This window comes from Nannobrachium achirus (assembly GCF_963921795.1).
Source record: "Nannobrachium achirus genome assembly, chromosome: 1".
NCBI lineage: Eukaryota > Metazoa > Chordata > Actinopteri > Myctophiformes > Myctophidae > Nannobrachium > Nannobrachium achirus.
Window position 1 is genome coordinate 49,067,450 of NC_137810.1, and position 11,165 is coordinate 49,078,614.

The 11,165-nt window shown below is 42.9% G+C and overlaps 1 protein-coding gene across 1 annotated transcript; it reads left to right on the forward strand.

Annotated features, from left to right (window-relative positions):
* Positions 1-311: 311 nt before the first annotated feature.
* On the forward strand, positions 312-5,475 carry LOC308288472 (mitochondrial inner membrane protein OXA1L-like; the record flags this gene model as incomplete). Its single annotated transcript, XM_080729922.1, is given in 3 exon segments — positions 312-1,535; positions 1,538-1,693; positions 5,401-5,475. Coding segments are annotated over 3 exon segments (1,455 nt in total).
* Positions 5,476-11,165: the final 5,690 nt, after the last annotated feature.

An 11,165-nucleotide genomic window follows, 5' to 3' on the forward strand; every position in this document is an offset into this window, starting at 1 on the left:
CATGTCAGCCATATCCAAATATAGAGTCCATGGATGGGAATCCATATATGGATATCGCCGACACATCATGGCATATCAGGATGACATGATACGTAAGTCAAACCAATGTTATACAAGGAGACTCTCCAGTGAAAGCAGAATTCAACCCAGCAATAGCCATGGCAAGCACTTAGTGGGTAACTGTGGCGACCTGTCAAACAAACCTTAGGAGATGAGAGCCTTTGCAACATACACATTATTTTTTGCAGACCATTATTGATCTGTTTTGCACAACTGCTTCTTGGAACAACCTCCACTTGGATTCAATAACCATGGCTGCCCTCAGGAGTGGGGCGTCTCAGGGTTGCTTTAGATACTTTTTAAGACAGACAGGGGAATCCAGGCCTGGCAGCCGTTCACTTCCACAGACATGGAGCCAGAAGTTCCACTTCCATACGGTAGGGGATTGCAGGGGAACTGCCACTCAGATTATCCTGGGTAGACGACACAGTGGAAAGTTCCTATTCCCATTACCGAACCATGCAGCGGTGCGATACAACAGCTCAAAGATCCCAGTAGAAACTGTTAACCTGGCCATTCCCGCTGAGGAAGCCTCCGCTTCCCCTCCAGTCCTGGAGTCCACTCCTGTCCTTGTGACTTCTGACCCCTCCCCTGCCACCACCACACAGCCTGTCAGTGAGCTGGTAGCAGAGGCACCGCCAACTGCAGTGGAGGTTTTACAGGGGGCACTTGATAATGAGCCCAGCTTAGCGGAACTGGGCCTCGCTGGCCATACCCCAGTAGGGCTGATCCAGAACTTTCTGGAGTTTCTGCATGTGGATGTGGGCTTACCCTGGTGGGGCGCCATTGTTGCAGGGACGATGTTCGCCCGCTTGGCAGTGTTTCCAGTCATAGTGAAGGCGCAGAGGGAGGCAGCCAAGCTAAACAATGTGTTACCGGAGATGACCAAACTTACCAACAGAATGAATGAGGCCAAACAGAGTGGGAACAAATTGGAATTCACCAAGGCCTACTCTGATCTCTGCCTGTTCCAGAAGAAGCATGACTTGAACCCTCTCCGTGGCCTCCTGGTTCCCTTGGTGCTGGCGCCGGTCTTCATCTCATTCTTCATAGCGCTGAGGAAGATGGCTTACCTCCCAGTGCCCAGCCTGCAGACCGGAGGCACGCTGTGGTTCACAGACCTGACGGCAGCAGATCCCTACTTCCTGCTCCCGGTGGTCGTCACCGGTACCATGTTCTTCGTCCTGAAGCTGGGAGCAGAGTCTGGTGTGGACATTCTGGACAACCCCAACCCGAAAGCCATGAAGACCGTGTTCAGGATCATGCCCTTCATCATCCTTCCCCTCACCATCAATTTCCCCACGGCGGTCTTTACATATTGGTTGACCTCCAACTGCTTCTCCTTGGGACAAGTGGCCCTGCTTAGGCATCCTTTGGTCAGAAAGAGGTTTAATATCCCAGAGAGGGTAACCCATCCAACCTCTGCTCTGCCTGAAAGCGACGGCTTCATCACAAGCATGAAGAAGGGCTGGAAGAATGGAATGCTCAGTTGACCCAGCAGTTGGAGGAGAGGGAGAGGAGGATAAAGAACCATTTGGACCTTGCTGCTAAGGGACCGCTGAGGCAGACGTTTAACCACAACCCTCTCCAGCAGACAGCCACAGGCCCTGCACCATCAGCCAAAGGCAAGCCAGTATCCCAGCCAGCGAGGCCTTAGAAGAGGTTAACACATACCTTGGGAGCCCAATGAAACATGTACATATTTATGAACACAGAGATTATTGGATGGGAGGGTGGACTTCAAAGGGATAGTTCACCCCCTCACCCTATAGACCTTATTCACACCGCAGCCATCTTGTATCACATGACCACATGGGGTGGCAACACATCTGAGCCTGCATTACAAATCATTGTAAACAATGGAGCGATGGTCCCAAAATATTAGTTATTTTCATCCAATTTCTTTGAACAAATTGACAAATGGGCAGATGACAATGTCAACACCCCCAAAAGGATTCAAAAGAAGGGCTACAGTAACTGGATTGAATGGTACATACACGATATTCAAAGTTAGGTTGCAACATTGTTGTGTGTGTACCTACAATCTGTGTGTGAAGTGCTTACTCTGCCGTCATATTAACTTACTGTATTGTGATTGTGGCATGTTAATCATAATCTAACACGATTAACTTGCATTCTAAAAAATGAAGTAGTTCTAACATTAATTAATGTGATTAATTTACGTTAACATTAATTGCTGTAATGTCAGTCAGTTAGCTGTAAGTAGATATGAGCAACTTGTAGTTGCTGATGTTTCCATGCTAACATTGTTTTATTTTTTAGTGTTAGGGTTAACAAAATAGTTCATATGAGGCAGAGCAAGCGCTGCACAGATAGGCCTAGCAAGTTTGTACACGTTGTTGTGGATGTACCATTCAATCCAGTACTGTAGCCCTTCTTTTGAATTATTTTGGGGGTGTTGACATTGTCATCTGTCCATTTGTCAATTTGGTCAAAGATATTGGATGAAAATAACTAATATTTTGGGGACCCTACTTCTTATAACTCTATGGTAGGGACTGCTGTGCATTAAAAAAGGGGTTGTCCCTTAAACTTTTATTTTGAAGGGCTTCCTGCCAATTCTGGTCTCCAATGCCTTTATTTTGACTAGTTTCCTGTACACACTTCAGGAGCCACTTTGAATTGGCTGTGATTAGGAGGAATCAAGTTCACCTGTGGCGCTGGCATTAGGTGACAAAATGGTTGCTTCAGTGGTGGATAGGAACCAGATTCAAAGTTTGTTTGATACGGAAAGGATGGCCAAGGTTCCAAGGAAGGACCAACTAATGGATCAACGCCATGCCACTTTAGCACCTAGCTGGAAGGGGGAAAAGGTGATCATTTTATTTGTCACTTGTATTGTCATTGAGGGATATTGGTCTTATTGTTATATTGTTTGAGGTGTATTGCCTGCATTGCATTGAGGGTTTAATGTGAAATGCCTAGATGAATTTTCTTTATGAAATGATGTAGGCCTATATTGTGATCATGACATGTATCTTATTTACTCTTTTCAGTTTCTACGTTGAGTTACTAAATAAAAGAATGAAAACTCATCAGTCAAGTCTCCAACCTCTTAATGTCCAGCTGGGTCCGCTACAGTGTTTGTTTTTGCACTATATGTTTGCACAGACCAAGTGTTTCGGTGAGTGAAAACAAAATTGCACTTAATAATTGTTTGCCCTTTTAACTGGAAACGTTTGGATTATTTTTTAAGATTACAAGTGTATATCATTACAGTATAACATTATGTTATACTGTATAAATCGTCGACGAATAAATCATTACAGTATAGGCCTAACATACTATGTTAGTTATAAGTCGATTTATGTAATCACGGCAGCTGAGCTGGACAGTGGACAGGCATATGCCTGTCCACTGTCCAGATGGCTGATTGCTGACAGCTATATAGCTGTCAGCAATCAGCCATCTGACAGCAATCTGTGTCTAGTTGTGCACTGCAGCGAGTGTTAATTGGCCCACAGTACCTGAAGCACGTAATTGTTTTGATTTTCTTTTACCTGTTGTACAGTTATTATTATTTGAAAGTGCACTTAAGTGCTACTTACCTCTTATGTGAAAGTTGATAATTGAATCCTGGTTTGGTGAATCTTTACCTGTGGATAAAAGAGAACGAGGGTTTTAACGCTATTGGAACAAACCATGAGACAAAATAGGAATAAAGTAGTGTAAGAGCCATTTGATCTATGTTGCTTATTGATGATGTCACTGAAGTTGGGGTATGGTCACGCCCAAATTGCCTATTGCCAATTGTCTATTTCAGGGGTTCCCAAACTTTTGTCTCGGGGCACCCCATAAATATTTTTGTTTTATTCGAGGCACCCCTACATTATAATTTTCACTCCCAGCACCTTATATTTAGAGCATATCGTCGTTGTCGGGTGGAAACCTTGTATGTCCAAAACCGTTCGTTTTGTATTTATCATCTATAAAATGTACACTTAGTGAAAACAGCAGATCTACACACACACACAACAATCGTGAGGCGTTGTGTGCTTGTAGATCTGCTGTTTTCACTAGTTTGATTACGTGTGCTTGTAGATCTGCTGTTTTCACTAGTTTTGTGCGACAGACTTGTATGATGAAGCAGGGCTTTGCTTTACCAAAAGACATACACATTTGAAACTTGGAGAGGCTTCTGCCCGACAGTGACGATATTTTAGTGATTATGTTGCGAGGAAAACATTGAGTTAATAGCCATTTTGGTTAGAACTGACTGAAAATAACTTTGTACTTCACGTTTGAAATGATACTAAATATTTTTTCAAGTGTCCAAACAAATTCCAAATGTTATCAAATTATCTCGCGGCACCCCTGGACTGTCTTTACGGCACCCCAGGGTGCCCCGTCACCCACTTTGAAAACCCTGGTCTATTTAACAGGGTCTGTAATCAGCTACAGGTGTTGTTGTCTGGAGAGGAGAGACAAACAGTCTTTTGACTGGGCGTGAGAGGCTGTTGTGTCGATTTCTTTATAATGCTAAAGTATAGGACTGAAAGTATAATAATAATTAATGTTTATGCTGCTGAACTATATTGGAGGTTAGGACATCAGTTTCTTCACCACACGTCGGGACTTGGAGCCCTTTAGTCAAACTAGCAGTAGAACTCCAGGTATTGTACCTGGGACTTGGGTTACAAAACTAACGATTTAAGCGGTTGTTTCATGCCCTGGTTCATGTTTTATGTACCCTGGGATAGGAAACCATATTCTGGGAGCGTGGAACCACCTTTACTTTTTGGATACAATTTCAGGAAAAGTGTTTTCCAACTCGACGTGTAGGCGTTCCGGGCCAGCCCAGGGATATCTTTATAGGACCTCATCTCGGAGCACAACAGTATGCAGCGACGAGTGAGGTTCTATATGGGGCTACCTGCTGGTATGGTATAGTGATGTTATTCCCATTCAAAGCTTTGTTTAGGCTGAGGTTCAATGTAGAATTTCTGCTGAGTGCTGACTGCTGTTACTGTCGTGGTGGAGGCTAGCACTAAACATTCACTTGATATACATTTTCCCAGTTGTTGGCTATCCATAGACATGCGACTGCACAGCGTGCAGCTGTGGAGCTATAACAGATTTTATGGGGTCATGTCATTTCTTGTGAAATGGCCTGGGGTGTCTTTTCAGGTATTATATCAACTACAATAATGACACACATTGTACGTTGCAGTAAGGATTTCTTTTGTTGTTGATTGGAATATTTTTTTTTTATTGGAATAATGTTGATTTATTTTGATATTTTATTGGTTGTAATAAATAAGAGGAACATTACTGAATTGTTTCATGTCTTAATTCCTGTTAACGTTTTCTGTTTTTCAGCTGAAGTTACCTGATGGCAGCAGACAACCCCAACCTGAAAGCCATGAAGACCGTGCTAAAGATCACACCGTCTGATCTGATGGTTGCGTTCCTGATCCTGTTTGCTATGAAAAGCGGTCAGCATGTATGCCTGTGCCGAGATCATCACCTCTCCTGCAACATGGGGGTCCAGGGCCCTCGTCCAGCCCATCTCCTTGTCCACCTTCAACAGTCCTGAGAGCACATTTGAAAGCACAGTGTTCGGAAGTCTCATCATCAGCTATGCCAGGCAGGAACCCCTCACTAAGCAGCAGCTGTTCTGTCTGATGGTGGCATTCTTGATCCTGTTTGCCATGTAAACAAGCCAGTATCCCAGCCAGCGAGTGATAAGGCGAGGCCTTGGAAGGAGACTCTTGGATCAAAGAGGTTAACGCATAGCTTGGGAGCCAAATGAAACGTGTACATATTTATGAACGTGGAAATTGTTGGATGGGAGGGTGGACTTTAAAGGGAGCAGAATCTGGTTTTGACAACCCCAACCTGAAAGCCACAAAGACCGTGTTCAGGATCATACTGTCTGATGGTTGCGTTCCTGATCTGAGCTGTCTGAGCCGGATCGCGAGTCGGCATCGTTTATGGTCGGAACTACGACGGTATCTGATCGTCTTCGAACCTCCGACTTCGTTCTTGATTAATGAAAACATCCTTGGAAAATGCTTCTGCTTTGGCGGGACTCTGGTGGATGCAGAATGTGTCTCCCCGAGAGGGAATGAGGGTCTCCAGGTAGAGTGGAATCATAAAATCCTGTATATAGGTCCAGAACCCCACTTGGGTCTTGACCTTGATGGGAAGGATGACCTCAGTGTGTCCTTTGCTGGAGAAGTGATCCCTGAAGCACACTGTGTGATACCCCAGGCGCAACCTGAGGATCTCGTCCAAATCCTCTCCTCCAAATCCTTGTCCGCTCTGGTAAAAACCCACAACCCTCTCCAGAAGAAAGCCACAGTCATTGCCGGCCGAACCATCAGCCAAAGGCAAGTAAGTATGTCAGCCAGCAAGTGATAAGAAAGGGGGGGGGGGGGGGGGGGGTAAAAGTACTGTAGGCATTTGGTTGTTCCATGTATACTGTGCTCAATGGTAGAATAAATTCTAAACTATCCACAAGTTTAACAAGTTTACTGGGGAAAAGGGTTTGTGTTAATGTGGGCTTCACTTCCTCCACACAGCTGATTCAAATCACTAACAAAGCAACAAGTAATCACCATGCAGAGATTCAGGTGCCACAGGCTCGCAACAGCAACCAGTCAGAATTAAACGGCTAAGAGGAACAGGAAGTGATGCCCACATTTCACGCAAGGGCTCATGGGACACTGGAAATGTTGATGAATCAAAGAGATTCTATAATAATAGGCGACACTCCCTATAGTATACCTCCCATTAAAACAACCAGCGCCTAGTAGCTCTGCCATCTTGGAGTGATGACGACTTCCGTGGTTAAAATAAAACGTTATAAGGTCATGCTTTACAAACAAAAACACTTCCGTGGTTAAAATAAAACGTTATAAGGTCATGCTTTACAAACAAAAACATGTTTTTATTCTGTTATGATATATTTAATGCTTCTATAGAACTGGTCTGTGTTGAACAGTGAAAAAGTATTATAAATATTCACTATTTTGTTTATAATTATTATTGGATCAGAGCAGATGCATATGTGTATATGCACATGTTATTATTGGAACAGAGCAGATGCATATGTGTATGCACGTGCACACAATTTATAATTGCAACAAATAATGTACAAAATGCAAAGGAGGGTAAAACACCACCCTCTGCTGCTTATTTCGCAGCACAGAATCTCTTCCTGAGAGAATGAAAAAACATTCTATATAGGCCTACATCAGGGGTCTTCAACGTTTTCAGTCCAAGGACCCCTTATTTGAGAGAGAGAGAGATGAAGCAGGGACCCCCACAACCTGTTAATATATTCCATATAGTTTCATCTTGATAGCACAATGACAGCAACATCATTGTATTTTGGATTCTTGAACCGTCAATACTTGATAAACTTGACCTTTCACTCTATACTTAGTTTGCTATTTTTCCCCTCCACACCAAAGCTCTTTGCCGAAAATAGCTGATCTACAAGCTCAGAGCTTATCTGCTATGGCTAAAGTTCTCAGAATATGGACGCTAGGGTTCAAGTGGTTAAGGACCACTTCACCTCTGTGACAACCAGATCTGATTTTATTGTTGTTTGGGACACGATCAACACAATCCTGAGTTATTGTTTTTGTTCAATCTGTGTTTAGATATTTTAGTATTTCAGCATGCTTCAACCCTTTAATATAAAAAAGGAGAATATTTTCTATCACAGAAAGATTTGGAGGACCCCCTGTAGTAACTCTGAGGACTCCCTAGGGGTCCCGGACCCCCTGTTGAAGACGCCTGGCCTATATAATAATTATTTTCAACAAAAGCCAGACTAATGTCAAACAGAAATATATTAACATAATACATTAGAACGGTCCAACATGTGTTATTCATACTAAATTATTTACTATTTCTTATAATTAAAAATGTGACTATTCTATGCTTCTATTGATCTATTTAGCAGTCTATATGTAACAGCTATGGTGCGTTTCACTTTGTTTGGTGATCAAGACAGCTTTGGAAAATGTTGTTCACACCCAATTTAATTGTTTTGATTCATTTAAGAGCGCAGGCAGCACTACGACTGTGCCATCTAGTGGTGATTCCTAATATCTAAGCAGTGCCACCTCTTATTATAGAATCTCTTTGGATGAATGGGTTCATGTCTTAATTCCTGTGAACGTTTTCTGTTTTTCAGCTGAAGTTCAAAGACCTGACGGCAGCAGACAACTACTTCCTGCATGCGTACAATGTTCTTCATCCTGGAGCTTGGGGCAGCCTGGAGCAGAGTCTGGTGTGGACAACCCCAACCTGAAGCCATGAAGACCATGTTCAGGATCATTCTTTTTTTTTTTTTATGTTTTTTTTTATCCCATGATTTTTGCAACCCATTTTTCTCACCCGGTGGACTACCTAACCTGTAGTCCTGGTTTCCGCTCTCCCCCTGCCGCGCCAGGGGACATTGGGGAGCACCCGGCTGGCTAGGGGTAGTATAGAAACCAGGACTACTGCATGTTTTTGTGTGAGGGCCTATGCCCAAGGAGACATGGGGAGAACATGCAAACTCACCACAGAGAGGTTCAGGATCATTCTGTCTGTTCTTGATCCTGTTTGCTATGGAAATCTGTCGAAAGCCGGATCGCGAGTCGGCATCGTTTATGGTCGGAACTACAACGGTATTGTCGGTATCAGATCGTCTTCGAACCTCCAACTTTTGTTCTTCTTTCTTGGCCTTACAGTCTTGCACCGGTCCAAGAATCTCAACTCGAGCGGTGCAATACAAATGAGGACCCCTACTTCATTTGGACAATCCACATTTGAGGCACGGTGTTACCAGCTGGGATCTGAATCTACTTAACATGTTTGGTGTAAAGCACGTGAAGAAATTCTACAGAAACCTAGGGGTACGCAAAGACAACTTTGTCCCCTAAATTTCTCAGACTCGGCCGCCTCCATTGTACTTGCGTGTAAAGCCTGGGAGGTCTAGTGTTGATACCAATGGTACCGGAGGGTTGGTGGCTTTAAGGTTTGCCATCTGCATGATGAGGCATTACCGTTTGGCCTTAACGGCGCAGGGCTCTGTTGAAAATAAATGTACAGTCTGGTAAAAGGCACTATCACTCCATTGCATCATTACCCACATAATAAATCAAGCCAAATGTCTCATTGTTGCCCCTGGCTCCAAACAGGTCAGATCGGTGGACATGATGGACAAGTGTGGATAATTTACCACTGGTTACTTAGGCCTGGCAGAGTAGTCAGTCAGGGGTCAATAATATATAATAATATTAATAATTACCTATAATAATAATTACCTATATGATAATAATTACCTATATGATGATGATAATAATAATTACCTATGTAATATAATGGAGAAAGGCTTCAGATTGTGTAATTTTCCTTAAAGTGGAAATCACCATTATGTGTTACGAAGGTTTCACATTAGCTTGTTTAGCAGAAAAGTTACCATTGTTGGGACCTACATATACCTTCAGTTATTACTTATTACATTCATGCCAATGCCATACACTTTACTGTTCTCTACTAAAGCTCCATATGGCATCAAGCCGACAGTTTGTAGATCTCCATATATGAAGCTGACTGGATCATCACCTGGATCATCCAGGTGATCAACTATTTTTCAATTAGTTATCCTGGCTCAAATTGACAGTCTAGACTATAGTACAACTGTGACTTAAATTGCTGTAAAATCATAATTCAGTTCTAACCACATTTGGAGGAGCTGCAGTTTAGAAGTCCTAGAATAGTTCTCTGTCGCATCCTTTTCCCGCTGGTGTGGTATAGTGATGTTGCCTATCCATCAATCTGGGAACCTATCAGCAAAAACGCGTCTGGTTTCTTTCTACAAAAGCTTGCACTTCATTTTGACTTTCTTCGTGTATTTGTAAATGTATAATATTTTATACTATTGTGTGTGTGTGTGTGTGTATATATTTATTTTAGATTATTTACATTTTCAACTTGTATACGTATTTATTTTTATGACAATGTATTAATATAAATATATATTTTCAGGTGAATGCATAAAAATATGTAAATGCTTAAAAACATTAAGTGACATCTCAACCGTTTGGTAGAGGCATATATAAAAGAAATGCAATTGATGTGTTCCCAAATAAAAAAAAATGCATAAAAATAATTTCCACTGCCATTTTTCTTCGTGTGCATTTTAAAGGCTTAAAGGTGATACGCTGTGAAATTTCACTTTTCCTATTTTAAAACCTTTTTTTGAGGTCCCACTAGCACCTATCCTCAAAGTCCCATTTCTGACCGTTGTGTCTTTCTCTGGTTTTGAGAAGGCGAAAGTTCGGTGGACAGTATGAGCTAGCCTCGTGAACCAGCCTCCTCCGGAAATCCACATCCTTTCTAGGATGAGGAGAGGCTGGTTCACGAGGCTAAGTATGAGCCACCAGAACCAAGGAGGATGTGATTTTGATTAATCAAACATGGTTAAAATGAAGTTTGAAGTTACAATGGGTTTGTATAGGAAGGGGGTGTCTGATAAAATGAGTATCAACTAGAAGCAGTGCTCTTCCGAGCACAGGTCTCCACCAGGCCACACAAATCGGCCTGTTATAGCGCCACCATGAGGCTGATTTAAAAAATGTGGGGCAGAGGTTCTGAATTAGCATCCAGGGAGTGTGTGCTCAGTTTGGCAGCGATCGGGCCAACGGCGCCGGAGATTAGCTGGTAACAACCAGGCCACACAAATCGGCCTGTTATAGCGCCACCATGAGGCTGATTTGAAAAATGCTCAGTTTGGCAGCGATCGGGCCAACGGTGACTGAGATTAGCTGTTCACAAACTGCGAGGACGCACGGACGCACGCACGGACGGACGGACGGACGGAGGGGAAAACATACTCTCCCTCAGCCTTCGGCTGGTGGAGACAATGAACTAAATATTGAATGAAGCAACTTAAACCGTCTGGGATGTTCACAAAAGCATCATTCAGGAAAAAAGAAACAAAAAACTGCAATACAAGTACAGAGCCCAGTGGGACTCCTGTCAACTAGTAGGGTTTTAAGTAGCTAAAGCGTAATCACAGCTAACATACACTTGAGCATGCACACAAAATAAACAGACGACAGTGAAAGACAACAAAAAGT